The sequence below is a fragment of the Helicoverpa zea genome, chromosome 12 (assembly GCF_022581195.2).
Source record: "Helicoverpa zea isolate HzStark_Cry1AcR chromosome 12, ilHelZeax1.1, whole genome shotgun sequence".
NCBI classification, from domain to species: domain Eukaryota; kingdom Metazoa; phylum Arthropoda; class Insecta; order Lepidoptera; family Noctuidae; genus Helicoverpa; species Helicoverpa zea.
The window spans coordinates 7,031,817-7,049,426 of NC_061463.1; the positions used below are offsets into that span (position 1 = coordinate 7,031,817).

At 38.3% G+C, this 17,610-nt stretch overlaps 1 protein-coding gene across 2 annotated transcripts in view; it reads right to left on the reverse strand.

Annotated features, from left to right (window-relative positions):
• Positions 1-3,143: 3,143 nt before the first annotated feature.
• Positions 3,144-17,610, reverse strand: part of LOC124635145 (WAS/WASL-interacting protein family member 2) — a 56,541-nt gene continuing 42,074 nt past the window's right edge. Inside the window, exons 7-11 of one of the 2 annotated variants that reach the window (XM_047170948.1) lie at positions 16,541-16,711; positions 15,003-15,068; positions 13,802-13,963; positions 7,435-7,600; positions 3,144-3,905 (exon numbers count right to left, since the gene is read on the reverse strand). In XM_047170948.1, the coding sequence (XP_047026904.1) occupies positions 3,820-3,905; positions 7,435-7,600; positions 13,802-13,963; positions 15,003-15,068; positions 16,541-16,711 (651 nt within the window). In that variant the 3' untranslated portion in view covers positions 3,144-3,819. The remainder of the gene's footprint in view (positions 3,906-7,434; positions 7,601-13,801; positions 13,964-15,002; positions 15,069-16,540; positions 16,712-17,610) is intronic. The other variant, XM_047170949.1, reaches the window with a different exon arrangement.

Below are 17,610 nucleotides of genomic sequence, written 5' to 3' on the forward strand. Positions count from 1 at the left end.
GAGCCGTGGGAATGATAGAAGCTGGTTCCCGGCAACGTACTGTGGCTTTAGCTCTGAATACAAGTCAGAGTGTTATCAGTCGACTTTGGACACGTTACCGAAGCACTGGTACCGTAGCTGAGCGCCATGGAGGACGGTATCGCTGCACCACACGGAGACAAGACCGATACATTCAAATCTTAACTCGAAGAGCTCCAACAATAACCGCCATGATGTTAGCCGTGAGGCTTCATCACTCTTCAGGGAACTTAATTAGCGACCAAACAGTCAGAAACCGCTTGCATGAAGTGAACCTTCATTCCCGAAGACCGCTACGGGTACCACCTATAGCAATGCACAATCGTAGGATTCGATATCAATGGGCTCTTGAACACAGAAATTGGGCAGAAGAACAATGGCGTTTCGTGTGCTTTTCTGATGAGTCTCGTTTTGGTATGAGACCGGATACAAGACGTATACGACACTGGAGAACCCCTGGACGCCAACAGCGATTAAAATCCTGCCAGGAAGTCCATCCTTATAGTGGTGGAACCATCATGGTATGGGCGGGTATTTGGATCGGCGGAAGAACTGAGTTGATTTGGATCAGAAGCAACCTCAACGCTCAAATTTATGCTGAGACGATTGTATCAGACGTCATCGTTCCTCTACAAGTGCAAATCGGTCCCTTATTTCAGTTAATGCATGATAATGCACGACCGCACACCGCAAGAGTTGTAAGACAGACTCTCGCGGCAGCTAACATCAATGTCCTGCCCTGGCCTGCTCAGTCGCCAGACTTGAACCCGATTGAGCATGCATGGGATATGCTACAGAGAAGAGCTCTGCCGAATATGGAGGGTATCCAGTCGCAAGAAGACCTTTTTTTGTTGTTGCAACGAACATGGGCGGCCATTCCACATCGTGATTTGGATGAACTCATTTTGAGTATGCCAAACCGATGTTCTTGTGTTGTTAGTGTTCGCGGTAGAAACACGGATTATTAATTGTTTAAGTTACCCAATAAACTTTTAAAGAAAACTGTTATTTCAGTCTTTTTTTTCGAACTTTTGTGTTAGTGTTTCAAATGTCAAAAATCCCTTTATTAGGAAAATGGCAAATTTCTTTATTAGTGCAAAGGTGACTTGGTTTATCGTTACTGTGACAAACGAAAACACTTTATTTGATGAATCCTTAAAGAAAATTTTAATTAATATCAATCAGGAGAAAAGTTATTGCAAAAATATATGTTGATCCCTAGACACTTTTGATGTGTGTATATTTAAAGCCTTAAGAAACACTGCACCAAAAACTGTGATAAAATCGGCCTACTACGCCCTCTGTCAGTCTCAGCTTGAATACTGTATCACTACATGGGGGGGTGCGTGTAAAACTCATCTGTTAAAAGTTGAAAGAGCACAGAGAGCGCTCCTCAAGGTTAGTCTGTGTCTGCCGTTTTATTACCCAACTACTGAACTCTACTCGAAATGGGAAGTACTAACTGTAAGGCAGCTTTTCATTCTGAGAACGGTTATAAAGCAACATGGCCAAACAGCTTTTGAGCCAGAAAAAACAAAAAACAAACGTCGCAAACATGCAGTGTGTTCTTTATCATCATTTAAAACTAAATTTGCACATCGGTTTTTCTGCTACCAGGGTCCAAACCTATATAATAAGTTAAATCGCGCCTTAACGCTATATCCCTTGCCAACAACCAAATGTAAGTCTTTGGTTTCGGAGTGGTTAAAAAAGTTCGATTATGATTGTACAGAGAGACTACTGCATTCAAATTAAATCAATACGATATAAGTTTATAACTTGTACCATACCAAAACCCTCTAACGTAACGGCACACTTGCATACTACACCCGACACTCAACACTACACATTAACACTATATACTAACATTACACACTTGCATACACACACATACACACTGACACTAGCGCTTGAATAACTTTTTCGTTGTTAATTTTAATTTAGCTTCTACCCTCAACTATAAGTATTTATGTTTAAGTCATAAATCTCCTTGTCGATGATATTGGACTGTAACATGATATTATTTAAGAAATAACATTTGTTCTTCCGTGGGGTGGGGACCTGGAGATTTGTAATTCAGGCACTTTATGCCTAACTCAGACTCCAGCTCCTCACATTGCTATATTAATAAAACAAATCATAAATGTGTAACCTAGAATAAGCCTATCATTGTGAGGAGAAATAAATAAAATAAATAAATAAAAAATAAATAAATGTTGCGTGTATCTGTACGTGCATTATGTAACATTATGTTAGTTTGTTTCTGAGTAAGATCGATCAACAATTGTCCTTGTAAAGCAAGGGATTCAAACCACGATTGGTATATAATCTGTGAAACCATTACTTTTCATTTTTAAAAGAAAATTAACACCAGTAACTTATCCGTCTATTGTTTCTATATCATGCTTTACTGTGCCTATTTACAATCTTGAATGATTAATCAGATTATGTTAAAACTGTAGTGCGTAATCACAGCTGATTATTTAGAAACCAAAATTGCATTTAACATCATGAACATTATGCTAAAATGTGTTGTTATGCATTATCTAAATCCAAGGTGACATTACAAAGCTTACTGCATCGAGAACTAAAGCCTTGTCAAGTGTTTTGATGAAATCGTGACATCATGGTTAATGGCTACCATGAAAATCGACCGGTCTGCAAGCTGACTAATGAAATGAGCGATAAGATTACCTATAGATAATTTTAAAACATGTATAGCGAAACTTTTCACATGACGTGATGGTCACAAGACTACGCACGAAGATGTAGGGCACCTACCACTCCAGCACACAGACATCATTCCTCTTTCGTTAGCTACTATGTAATAATAAAGGATTCTCAAGCCCCTTTTCTTTTCAATCAAGTAAACAAAGCCTTGGTTTCTTTACGTGCATATTTGACCAATCATTTCAACTTAGGTTTTCATGTGGATGAAGACATTTAGAAAGGTTGAAATTGTCAAGAATAAAAGTTCCAAATGTTTGATGCGCCTAAGGAAGAAGTTTATACGTTATACTTACCACAAATTCTAGTTTGAGTATTAGAATACTTATGGGATATAATTATATCTCATACCTTGTACAGGGTCAGTCACGAAGTGTCAAATAAAATCATCAGCCAAATAAAACTAGTACAAATTTAATTTAGGATCACAATAATAGAATACAAGATTGATTTAAATTTTACAATATCACCACAAGTTAATAAAGGAGCAAGGTTTGCAAACAAGGTTTAGAGTTCCTCCAGAACTAAATGCATTTCCATTACCCCAGACAAATGCAAGTATTCTTATCTTAACAAATCAGAGTTATTTTCTCATAAACCAATTAACAACAAGCTGAACAGAGCGTGTTCGCGGTTGTGAATCAATCTTGCTGATGGATATTGCATCGCCGACCTCCTCCTACCCTCACAATTACAACATGCACATATGTACCTATACACACGTGCCTAATGTTAAAACTATTATTATACCTTACATATTGCATTCTCAAGACGTGAACAGTCGATAATAGAAACTCATAGGTACATCGAAACAGGAAACAAACGAACTATAAAATTTATAATTATTTAACAAACATAAAAATTTCCCATAAATACAACCTTTATGCAGCGATAGGTAATTAAAAACCATCATCGGAAGCTCATGGATTAACAACTTTATTTACAGAAATGTTAGAGACAAGCCGTTATTATGTTAACTAACAGGTTTCATGAACTGTTACAAAATATTGGAGATAGAAAAATGGACGGAGAGAGCCGCTGTGCGCTAGTGTGGCACAGCGCATGCGCGGCGCTCTAGTCGCAGCTGCACGCGCAGCGCTTCACGCGCTTCTCGCGCGCCACTAGCGCGTCCACGCTGCGCACTGAGCGCGGCTGCAAATCTGAAAACACACAAAATAATTCATTAAATACAACATTCAGTTTAACATCGATAACAAACTTATTGTACGCACTCAAAGTGAGGATACACCTTTTTTACACAGATACCAAAATAGGCTAATTAAAAACAAAAGTATACCCTAAAGCTTAGACTGTTTAAAAATCTGATATTATAGGGATTAGTTTTTTTACTGAAGTCTCGTTAAAATCTAGTTAGGTACGACGTTAGACACGCACGCATGCATGAGTTGTATTATCTTAATATCGTTGAACGATCATGTACGCACGCCCCTATTCTCTTTACGCTCTTGTAACCAAATTAGGGCAAGATCAAGAGCAACACATGCTAAGACGATCTAGGTCAGTAAACAGCTATTGACCTGTATTAATTACCAATTATGAGTAATTAGTGAGTGCAACAACAACCCAATTACTGTAGAAATTACGTGCAAAGACGTCAATGGACGATGTACTGCTACGACGTATATCGTCACTTACTGCGATTATGCTGACTAATTCTAAATGGAAAATACAATAAACATTAATTGTCGGTGTCCTGTAAGAATTACAAATCATTGATCATACAGAGAAACGTTGTACGTAGCTAAATTCTTCTGATCTCAATCCGCGTTCCGTTTACACAAACCATGCTTGTTAACAAAGTTCACGACCGCAATCTCTCGACAAGGAGATTACAAGATATACTTAATCAACACGAAACGCTAAGTGTCAACATGCGCCGTTCTAAATAAATATAATTCAAACAACATCAGATCGTGATTGCTTCTATGATACACGTGGCATAAAAATGTTTATAAAATCTCTTTACACGTGCCGTTCTGTATTGTCACCGCTCCATATTATGATGTTTATCAGATTTGTATTTATTGAAACTTCCTTATTTTCATCATGTAAGTAAGTCAGTCGATACATTTTTCTTTCTCTATGTATTCTGGTATTTCTCGTAATAGTTGTTATATGTATTTAAATATGTACGAAATAGTGTTAATAAGGCAGTTCGTACAAGAAGTTCACCTGAACTATTACAAGTTGGTAAAGTTACAAGTTTGCCACTACGTTACATAGACACGTGACACTGATTTATTAGAACTGATGTGACTCGTGTGTTTTTGTGGTAGACATTGTGTCTATTCATTCATTTTGTTTGAGGAAACATTGAATGAATGAGCACTATGATTCTACTTGTTCCAAGTGATGTTATTGCTCACTAAAATAGATAAGTGTGCTATCAGATTTATTAGATTGGTTTACTCGTAATACATATGTGTTATGAGGAATTCATTTGCGCAGTTATCGGTTTTATACACTTAAATTAACTGCAGCATGTATCTATTGACTTCTAGCCATGTCACTGGACCACTTTGTTAGTCAAAGATGTTGTTTCATTATCTAAACAGACAGAGTCGTTGTACACAATATATCCAGTTTTGTATAAGTAGAACCTAATCTTGTCGCTGCAGCTTCATCAATATTATATGAATGTTAACAAGCTTAGCAAATTGTGCAGAATATAACTTTGCAGACATTGTTCACAACCAGACATGACAGCTGCAAATTAATGACAGTTCAACCAAGTTTTCTCTAGTAAAGTTATTTTTCTTTGATAACATGATTGTGTTTTTAACAATTAATTTAATTAAACTTTTGATATTAATTTGTGCATCGTTTATGTTACGTTGATTTAAATGAATTTTTGGTTTCAAAAGAATAGCATTTCAAATTATACAAACGTAATTCAATATTGTAAATTCATATCTGCATTTATTTACCAATTCTAACAAACATATAACATTCCCTGAACGCAGATTCAATAAAATTTCACTGCAATAACACGAAAGGACGTTTTCCGCGTAATAATAAAGTAAAGCTTTTAATGGTTGCAAATGAATTTACTCGTTATGTATGTGATATAGAGCTGATGTTCGAATGAATAGTGTTTAAGTTGTCGTGAAACGCAACAACTAGTCCCAGCCAGCTTTAGTAACGGGGTATTCCTGGAAGTATCTGGCCAGTTCCACGTAAACTATTGATTATAATTATCAACGAAGCTCCCATCACAAGTCCTAGAAGAGCTTATATGTGTTACCTCCAGGTATCATGCATTAAAGCAAATATTATAACGTAAAACATTGCATACTGGAACTATTCTTCAAACCATTTTGTTCTGTTAGATACTAAATAAAACATTCATATTTTTACTAGATGTGCCGTTTTTTGTGTATTGTTTTTAATATAGAACTACATATTTCATTTTAGTGTGAACGGCGATGCGCAATAATTTTCTCTATACACCTATAATAGTAGAAAAAGCCTGTACCCTAGGTAACGCTACGGGATCCTAGTACACTTAGCTATCTCCATCCGATCCCTTTCATATTCTACTACAAAATTGTGATGAAAATATAGTGCTATGTTACGTGAATTATTTTGCCAGACAGTGTACTCACTGCATGTAATATTCAAAAGTTCAGGCACCCGTTAACTGTCGTGTACATAATTACACGAGTCCAGTGACGATGATTGTTTGCTTTAAATAACGCTCTAGTGCAGTTTTACTTTTCACAGTTACAGCATACAAAGTATAGCTGTTCTATTTACTAAATATAGGTATGGGTATCATGTACCCATGTACCTCTACATTTTATAACACCTAAGTATGTATCACTCATGATCGCAATAAATGTTTAAAGTTTAAATGGAAAATCCTAGGCATAGAAAGCTATAGGCGGTCTCATAATACCCCTGTACTATACCTTTGTGAATCTACAAATCCAGTGTCCGAAATGGAACTAAAAATCGAATCAGAAAGCCCCACAAATCCTACTGATCGAAGTACGCTCGACAAACGGATTAAGAGGCAGTCAACCACAGGTTTTCAAATTCTTGGGTTACTTGAGCGTGTTCAAGCGCCCTTTTGGCTTAACGCCTCGCTGTAAGCAAACCAGCACCTCGTTACTATTGTACTTTTGTAAACCTTATTTCAACAGCCATAGACGCTGTGGAGTCGTCAGTAAGGATGTTAAAACATAACTGAAATTTCTGATTGATCAAAAAACTTGGATCGAAAGCGAAGGTTTTATATATATATTCTGCGGGATTGTTGAAAAGAGTTACCACGGCCCTAGTGCCTACATAAAAGGCCTACGAAGGAACAAGATGGATGTAAGAGTCTGACACTTCACAGCGGGAGGGGTGATTTGATGATTTTCCATAAAAAAGGCTGTATATATTTATTTTGCTTGTCCTAGTCAATTGCAGCGGGCGCTAACAAAGGTATCGACTATTTTTGTCAGCCACGCAAGTTAAAAACTCGACTTTATCCCAACGCCTTTACATCCAATTAGCTTCCGCTCGCGGCTTCGCCCGCATGGTGTAGATTTTCCGTGAAAGCGTAGCAAACAAATGGACTTTCGCATTTATAATATTCGTAGGATTGTATCTCTAGTTAGGGAATCTGCAGATAGATCGAATATTGAGAACAGCATTAAAAGTGTAAGTGTGTGTGCTCACAGTGCGGCCTCTCGTCGGAGGGCATGTCCTGCGGCAGCAGCAGCGTGCGCGGCGCGCGCGGCGCCATCTCGGGCCGCGCCTCGCCCTGCTCCTCCGCCTGCGCGCGCGCCTCCGCCTCCGCCTCCGCCTCCGCCGCCGCCGCCAGAGTCTTCACGATCGTCTTCACCTGCAACAGAACATACACATCAAACATACACTATTTGCAGAAATTCCTATATTTTCTCAACGTTAAAATTAACTATAGTACTGAATGTCTGGTTGTATCTTTTCCTTTCTGTAGACTCGAATTTTCTTGCTAAAGCCTATAATGAGCTAGCTGCTAAAGTATTTCCTCTTTTAATGGGTAGGTTTATACATCCATGTAAATTTCATATCGTTGAATTTATTTTCAGTAGACACTCTTCTTGTTAAAGATACGCATCCAGATGCCTACGTCAATTTCATACTTTGAAATAAAGGAAAATATACTGTTTGTAATATTTATTATTATTCCGAATACTTGCAACTCGAAGTAAATGAAGGTTTGTCAGACGTTAAACTTTTTTACCGTCCACAAAATATAGTTACAAAGTAAGCAATCTTTAAGCCTAGCGTGTCCCAGATGGCACAAATTTTTCATACCGACTCGACCTTCCGAATCCTAAGTTTTTATTTGCAGAAATGCTTCTGTATTGAAAATCCTTTACTCAAAGGTTCGCTCCGGTGCTTTCTTTTTATCGAAACATACCTAGTTGGAATGTAAGAAAACTCCACACATAGTTTAGTTGTCTTAGCAATAACCTGCAAACCGAAAATCGAATTCCCAAGAAAGATAAAAGACGGAAGCCATAAACCAAAGCGCTCCTATTTAAGCCAAAATTGCTGCTTCATATAAAATATTAAATGACCAAATACATATGAGCATCTTTATCCCACGGGAGCAGTCGGGAAGGATCCGCTTAATGTAAAACCGGGAATATTTAAGTGTACGTCTACTTAGATTTAACAAACAGGTTAAAATGAAACATGTTTATCTTTTGTCTTACCCTTCACTTTACGTACGTCAAAATGTTCCAATGTTAAAATCAGAAGGCATTGATATGCATATGTATCTTCGCAGATTTGATGCAAGTTGGCATTAAAAACTATGTATTGCTCTAATGATTTTTCAAAACCTGAAGGTGATTTTGTATTGAGCACCGGTCATAACTACTAATTAGTAAAACACTTAACATAGGCCTATAAGTATAAAATAAAGGGAACCAGGATTCGCATTTACATTATTCATATTAAAATACTGAGAAAACGTGTGTATTTTCCGTTCCGATTCCGATCGAGTGTCTACAGTACTGGGATTCTATAAAACTCGATCAACAACTCGCATTTCACTTCGATTCGTAATGTCATTTCATACTTTAGGGGAGGTAGGGGAGGGATGGGCACTTTTTCACAATTTATTGCATAAAAAATCAGATTTTACAGATCATTATCAACTTTTATTGCCATTTCTTATATTCGGCTAGATATAATGAAAGAGCTTTCCTAAAAATTACAATCAGTTTCAACATTACGAGATATTTAAACGGTTTTATTTAGCTCACCCCGTTTGTTTTATTATTTATTCTTGGATCAAATTTAGTAATTCAAATTTCACCCTCTTGACGAAGAAAAGCCTCCCTACCATAGAGAGCATTGGACACTTTTGACTTAGTTTATGAAAAAAAAATCGGTAAAAAAACTTTTAAGTTAAACGGTTTTATCTTATGTGCACTGAAAACTAGAAAATAAAAAATAGTTACTTACCTGTCAACCTACGTAGGTGGTCCCGGTCATATTAGACTAAAATAAAAACGTGGGGCCCATTAACTATTGCTGTAGTACTCTCTTCTAAAGGTATAATAGGTGTGGATTGCATCGACTTACTATAATTGTAACTGGAGATTTTGACAATCAATAATTAATAATAGAAAATACACATACCTTTCATTAGTTTTCTCTTTATAACGATCCGAAACCGCAACAAAATATTTAAGTACTTTTACGAGTGTTTGTTCTTGACAACTCACAGAAATGACAGATAGTCTATGGATGAACACCGTTACCAGTCGGTAACGTAAACTACCCAATTAAAAAAAAAACAAAACTATGATCAGAAATCAGAATAAAAGGACCCCCCTTTTATTCTGATTTGATCATGTCTCCCAACTGCCCATCTCTCCCCTACCTCCCCTATAGATAGACAGATTTTGACAAATCTGTCAAAATCTCGACTTTGATTTAGTTCAACTTGTCACCACGCTCGATAGTGAAGCGCTAGTGTAGTTTGACAATGTCAATCACGAAACTTTAAGGTAGAATTCCGTGGGTCGCGATTGTCGCAGCCGCGCGCGACAAAAGTCAACCTATGAAAATGTATGGCACCGCTGCCGAGGGCTGCGACAGTCGCGCGCGGACGACGAATTTCGTGAGCCGCTCGCGGCCGTACGCTTCTCAACATGGTCTAGCGCTTAATAACATCTATAGAATTTTAGTAAAACCAGAATTAAATTTTTGACAATGCCGCGAGCAGCTTACGAAATTCGTCGGCCGCGCGCGACTGTCACGGGCCTCGACAACGGTGCCATACATTTTCAAAGGTTGACTATTGTCGCGTCCACGGAATTCTACCTTTAGATCGAAGTCGAAGTGAGAGTGATGTCGAAGTGAGTTGTGATATTTTATAGAATCGACATGCAGGAGCTGGCAATAGTGTTAATTTCCTGCACTCGGCCTTTGTCGCTATTGATTGCTGGTTCGTAACGGGACTGTCATCTTGGCTCATATACGTTCCGTCCATCCTACAATATTTATTTGTGTCATACATTTTAGTCTACCACGTAGAGAGTAACTGTTAAAAAGTGTATTTTTCTTTGTCATCGTCAAAACTTTCCATGCAAGAAGCTTTGACATATTTTATAAAACCCTCTGTATTAAATCTGGTCCTTCATATGAACATCAAACCTTCGTTTAACCCACACGTGACTTTAAACGACATCTTTCAGAATGAATATTTAATCTTAATGCCAAACCCCTCACACTTTTCATAAGTAGAACTTACTACAAATCTTACCTAAGTTTATACATAACACTTTATTTATGAACATTGAATAAAGACAAAAATGAGAATAGATCTCGCAACCGTAGGTACTGTCTCAAATAAATAACAGGGAATGTACTAAAAATATTTAATTGTCAATTGTCTCTACCACGTTCAATACAAAAGCAGCAGTGTTTTGCATGTTCGCAGTATGTAGGTATGCAACCGATCTATTGAACCGTCTAATTGTATTTTGCACAAAGGATACTGTCACCTCGCTAGTCAGACACAACTGCTAGATACACAATACGGCTACAAACTGAAATAGATGGTACAACACTTCCGACTATTCAATAAGCGCAATTAATGCTACACCAGAAATCCTTCATTTCACAAATTTAGAGAAGATGATTTCCTGTATATTTCGTATGCATTACATATTCAATATTAAAATTAGAACAGTATGCACCTCCGTTATCTTCCTGTTATTTGTCACATACCAAAGTACAAAAATATTTCACGTCATTCACCGCATTTAATTCAAGGATAATTTAATTAATAAATATGGATGAACTACATATAAGTTATCCTCCAAGGGACTCTTATTTTTCCTCATAATTAAAACACTATCAAACTGTGTCCGTATTCATAAAATATTTAATACTAGCTTCTGCCCGCGACTTCGTACGCGGATCCTGTCCCTTATGCCAGCGACTACGGGGTCAGCAAAATCAAAGATCTGAATCGTCTGATATTGAATTTTAAGGGCCCGTTGACTTGAAAACAACGGAATACGCATAGCCATTAGAAACGTTCCATATATTTAATTTTTGTACTTCAACGGCAAAAGCACAGCAGACTAAACAAAACGCTGAGAACTGAACCGCAATAGACGCGACCATAGGGATAAAAGTAGTGATTCTAATTAGTCCGCATTTAAGTTGTGTGTGGCAAAAATATTACACGTATTATTACGTTAAAAAACATTAAATGTTACTGAGATGACAAAGTCGTGTTGACTTAGTGGTTTAGTGGGTAGAGAACCAATCTCTCAAGTAGGAGCGTACGTCTTTGATTCCAGGTTTGGCAAGTACACTGCCAATGCAACTTTTCTAAGTTCGTATGTACTTTCTACGTATATTTTGGATACCAATGACCGTTATTTGGAGGGCATGTTAAACTGTAGGTTCCGGCTGTCATTGAACATTCTTGGCAGTCGTTATGGGTAGTCAGAAGCCAGTAAGTCTGACCAGTTTTACCAAGGGGTGTTGGGTTGAGCGGGTAACCGGGTTGTGGAGGTCAGATAGGCAGTCGCTCCTTGTAAAACACTGGTACTCAGTTGCATCGTGACTGGAAGTCGACTCTAACATAATTGGGACAAAGGCTCTTGAGATAATAACGACAATAATAATGAGATATAAGCACCGCAGGACATCTGAGGCTGATGACGGGGAGTAGCTACCCCGCGGGGCTATATGTACTGAGTTCTCCAGGGAGAGTATACTGTCCCCCATCTCCGGCCGGTCGGAGTGAACCATGACGGAGGTCTCACGCCTCTGGCTTGGCTTGGCCGTCCAGAGTGGAGTCGCTAGAGCAGGGTTAGTAGCCCTGCTCGAAGGATAGGTGCCTCGTGGTAAGTGACCCACAGGGAGCGCGTAATCTGCGTTTAAAAGCCGAGGTATCCTCACACTTCAGCCGCTCATGTCCCTGTTGCCCTCTTGTTGCTATTCAGTGACCGATTCCCGGGGGCCCAGTAAGTGAGCTGGCGAGTCTCCACCTGCAATTTTTACATGTATCTAATGCATTGTCATCGGCAGGTGCCATAGTTCCCGTAGTTTCCCCATTCCTAGTCCATTAGCATCCCATCACAATAGCCCAAGTAGTTTTCATCCACAGTTAGCAATGGTATAGCACAGAACCGGGGATTGTCTTTTTTTTTAGCGACGTCCACCGGGGATTTTCATTTCTATAATGTATAAAGGGATAATCGTCGGTTAGGCCTTCAGCGTGTTGGCTTCGGCCCCACGTTTGCCTCCCATAAATTCGGAACTCTGTAGTCCCGAGGTCTGGAAGAGACATACAAAATAATAATGAGATATAACACAACAAATTCGGAGAGTGGGGGCTCGTGACGAAACGTCTAGGTATGTAAAATTTGTACTTAGCAGTAACTTAACACAAAATTCAAGCGTGTTATCTCTTCGTTATTATTTGTTTGTGAGAAGGAGAAAAGAAAAAATGCGTGTCCATTATTTTAGGGTTATCTAAAAGACGGACTAATTACTTTTTTTGATTAACCACACCGATTTCATAACATTCGTTTCTATACATTTAAGTGTAGTATTGCTCTTGAAGTTCCACATCAGGTGTTCCAGATCTTCGATGTATATACGTCAATAGAGAGTGCTTATTAGATTGAACCACTTTTGCAAAAACGTCATATCTTTATATGCTATAGTCTAGCTGGGCTTCTGGGGTTCCACATCAGGTGTTTTACATCTTCAATTTTTATAAGTCAACAGAGAGTGCTTATCAGATTGAACAACTTTTGCTAAACCGTCACACTTCTATATGCTATTGTCTAGCTGGGCCCCTGGAGTTCCACATCAGGTGTTTTAGATCTTCAATTTGTATAAGTCAATAGAAAGTGCTGATCAAATTGAACAACTTTTGCTAAAACGTCACACCTGTATATGGTACAGAGAAGCTGGGCTCTTGGGGTTCCACATCAGGTGTTCCAGATCTTAAAATTTATTATCTCAGCTGAAAATGCTCATCACATGAAACAATTTTTGCCATGGCATCATTTTTGTATCTCTTATAGTTTTGTTGGTCTGTTGGTGTTCTGCATCAGGTCTTCAAGTTTCGAAGATACATTATAGCCTATATGTTGACCAGGCTTAATACTGATACAACAAAGAAAAAATCACTGAAATCCGTCCAGTAGTTCCGAAGATTAGCGTGTACAAACAAACAGACATACAGACATACAGACATACAGACATACAGACATACAGACATACAGACATACAGACATAATTTTTTTTTTTGGATTTGTGCTCCATTGCTGTTTCTAAACCCCACCCAATTATTTTTTTTTTAATATATTCAATGTACAGACACAGTTTTTTTACAGATTTATTATATGTATAGATAGGTATATAATAATTTGCATTTATAGCTTACTAATTTTAAATTGAAACTCAGTTTTAAATTGTACTGTACATAATTTGACACTGTACTTATATCTCGTACCTACATGGCTGACGGTAATATGCACGTCATCGGATTACCAAAGAAGTATTACCGTACCTCTTGCATGTCATTGTCGATCTGTTGGTCGCGGCGCTGGTTGGCGGCGGCGTCCTCGGCTGTGCGGTGGATCATGTGCAGCTCCTCGGGGCTCAGGTTCCACGGCAGGTTCATCTGCACCGCAGGTCCCTCCATGGGGATCTTTTGTACCTGCACATACAACTACATTCTTAATCATTCCAATCTCTAACGGAATCTCGCTCAAGATCATTACGTGCCGATGCACAACGAAAAAGGATAATTATTCTAATCGTTAAGTAATCTTGCGTAAGGTTGATAGAAAAATCTTGACCAGCCAAATAAGGATGAATACCTGCATACGAATTATTTAATTGTATTTCCGTAAAAAAATGAATGTTAGTTTAAATTAATAAACATCATCATCATCCTCCGAGCCTTTTCCCAACTATGTTGGGGTCGGCTTCCAGTCTAACCGGATTCAGCTGAGTACCAGTGCTTTACAAGAAGCGACTGCCTATCTGACCTCCTCAACCCAGTTACCCGGGCAACCCGATACCCCTTGGTTAGACTGGTGTCAGACTTACTGGCTTCTGACTACCCGTAACGACTGCCAAGGATGTTCAATGACAGCCGGGACCTACAGTTTAACGTGCCATCCGAAACACAGTCATTGGTGTCTAAGATTTACTTAGAAAGTACATACAAACTAAGAAAAGTTGCATTGGTACTTGCCTGACCTGGGATCGAACCCGCGCCCTCATACTCGAGAGGTTGGTTCTTTGCCCACTAGGCCACCATTAAAAAAACATTGTGTCAAAAATTGTGACAGCTAAATAATTCGCAGTTAGAGCAACTCCGATTGAAACCATTGAACTCATAAGTTGTTTACATTTCGGAGATCAAGCTGGTGCAAATTGTGTATGTACACACAAAGAAATAAGATCTGTTAACGGAAATCTTCATTTTGTTTATAGAAGCTATTTGACATTCACAGCTAAATGAATCAATAGCAAGCAAACATTCGTTTGAACACATTGCAAACTGCGTTTATGGTATTGTACTGTAAGCGATGGGTAATTAACCGTAGGAGCAATGGCATCATTAATCACTAATCTGTACTGCCGTATCGCATTGTTTATTATCGGGAAGCAATGTTATCATTTGTCATCATAAAAATAACTGCACGTGTGATGGTATAGACAAGTAGACAGAATTGAAAAATAAAATGCTTGAGATCTACCTCAGGTTGTTCGAGTTCCTGCGTGGGAGCAGACTGAGGCACAAACTGGTGGAGCACGGTGGGTTGCTGTAACGAAGAAAAACCAGATTATTATTTTGACAAGTATTCAAACGGGAAACAAAACTCATCGCAGGGACCCTAGTATAAAAAGCCATGTAATCACGTATGGGCCGCCACGCGATGCCCAGTCGCCGAGTTCTTTAACCTCTGCTAAGAAAACGCTTCACTGATCTCTACGTTAAGTTTTTGTATATGCACGTAATATATTATGCATTCCTTCAGTTAATTCGAAATCAGCTCTTTGTTGTTTAAAATTGAATTATTCTAGTAATAAGAGCTCATTTTCTTGAGCTTATGTAACTTTGTTAAACTAAGTTTGTATGTAAGTGGGTATTGTAATCGTTTTCTAATATAGTTATGAAGTTATGATGTTACGAGCCTACCCTGGCACACCTGACATGTTTATTATTACATAATTACGATTCTTAACGTGATACTAGTGTATTTATTTAAATTATTCGATATTATTGGCAAGTGCTATTATCGAGGCACATCCACACATACATAATGATATACTTAAGCTTCCGTGTAACATCATCTCAACACTCGTTCCTGAACTTGTAAATTGCTTGCTAACGGAGTGTTTTTTATGTTCACAAAGTTTTTCGACACCTGACTACGTGATATGGAATTAGTTTATCGAAATTGAATTAAGGTGAATTGAGATTGAGACCACCACGTTTTAAAACCACAAGTTAAATATAACTATTTAAGTTTCGTTACTTCTTCTATAAAACTGGTAATTTAATGAATTAAGTGATCATCATCATACATGCATGTACGTTGTACGTACGCATTGCGTATTAACCGCAGCCTTAAAATTATATTTAAGTTTTGTAGTACGTGCTGAAACGACGATAAAGACCTTAATTATACTAACAGCTATTACATTTTATTACTAAGTGTAATATTTAAATGTGTCCACATTTATTAATATTCCTGAGATGCGTTTTAAAATTGTATGTTTATCAACTACTAAGAGCCAATTTTAATAAGACTTATTTAACAACCCGATTTAACTACAGACTGTCAACTCAATTTGTACTTAGTCTAGTACTTAGCTTGTAAATTATGGCAAAGGAAGATTTTCATTGCGTAGGTAAGTTCAATTTAACTACGTACAATGTCGTACATTCATAGTACCACTCTTAGTGTGACCTTTCCGCGTAATAAAAGTTTTTTTAACGATACATTTTGTCGGGTACTGTTTATTTAGTAGGCAGGCGTGTTATACAATCAATCGCGCTGACTGCACGCTCAGTTGATTGTTTTTATAATGCCATCACAACACAAGGTACCCAGGCGGGCTACGAGCGCTATAACGTGGCAGGTTATCTAGCACCCCTTGCTTAATCTAGTACCTAAATATAACCTGCCATTTTTACCTATAAGTACTTCTCTAGACAAAATTGACGTAGGACCATCGCTAATGCAATGATGAAGAGCTAAAAAGGCCTAAAAAAAGTAGTGATACTTACTTCGTTCTGGTCATGGCCTTGTGGTGGTGGTGGTGGGGGAGGCGCGAAGGGTCCCATGGTCTCTGGTGGTGGTGGCATGTTGTGGGGAGCGGGGATGGCGATCACTCGCTGCACGTGGATGCGCATCTCACGGGGACTACCCATCTGCTCCTCTGACGAGTCCCATGGCATCTAAACAAAACAATATTATAAAGAAAACATCGTTTTCATAAATATATATCCCTATTGGTTTATTAACCAATTGAACTCAATCTTGGTGCTGGCCATTGCATATTTTATGAGGTATGTGAATATAACATCGACAAATATCTTTCCATAATCGAGTCACCTAATAAAACGACTCCAAGTAATCAGATTATAGGTACATTAGCATCGTAATATGAAATTGTCGGGGAACAAAGGATAATGGAAGCACGAATACGATGGCTATGAATAATTCATGTAGTGCGTTGCGCAAACGCAGCAGGAGCGTCACATCTCAAAGAGATAAAGTCGGGTGATCAGGAAGCAATGACCGCTGACACCCGAGGACGCGTCCGCGCCCGTCAGTAGCCCGCCCGGGCCGCCGGCACATGTCGCGCCACTCTAACAAAGCCGACGAAGTGTTCGCGACACGCTACTCAGACACTGATGTGTCAAAACTAATAGACAGACACCCACCATGCAGAGTTTAGACATTGTCAAGATAAAATATTGGCACCTTGGCCTATGTAGGATCAACAAAGACATTTGTTGTAAATATCGATAGATTGAAATTATCTGTGGAGGCTTGTTGTTGGCAATTTAGTTATATAATATGTTACTTATAATATTGTGATTAGTCCGTAAGCCTTCTCTAAGAATAAATAAATAAATAAATAAATAAATATTCAAAAATAAAACATGAACTCTGATCCGGGTACATACCTATCCGAAATTACAAAACTAAATGTTAGATCAACAAAGCTAACCGATGTAGCGTAGCAAAAACGCAAGAATTGTGTGGACAAAGAAGCTTGGCGAACATCGAATTAGGATAACGAATATTAATATTCTAATGATGATGCCTTGATGCGGAACGAGACAAAAAC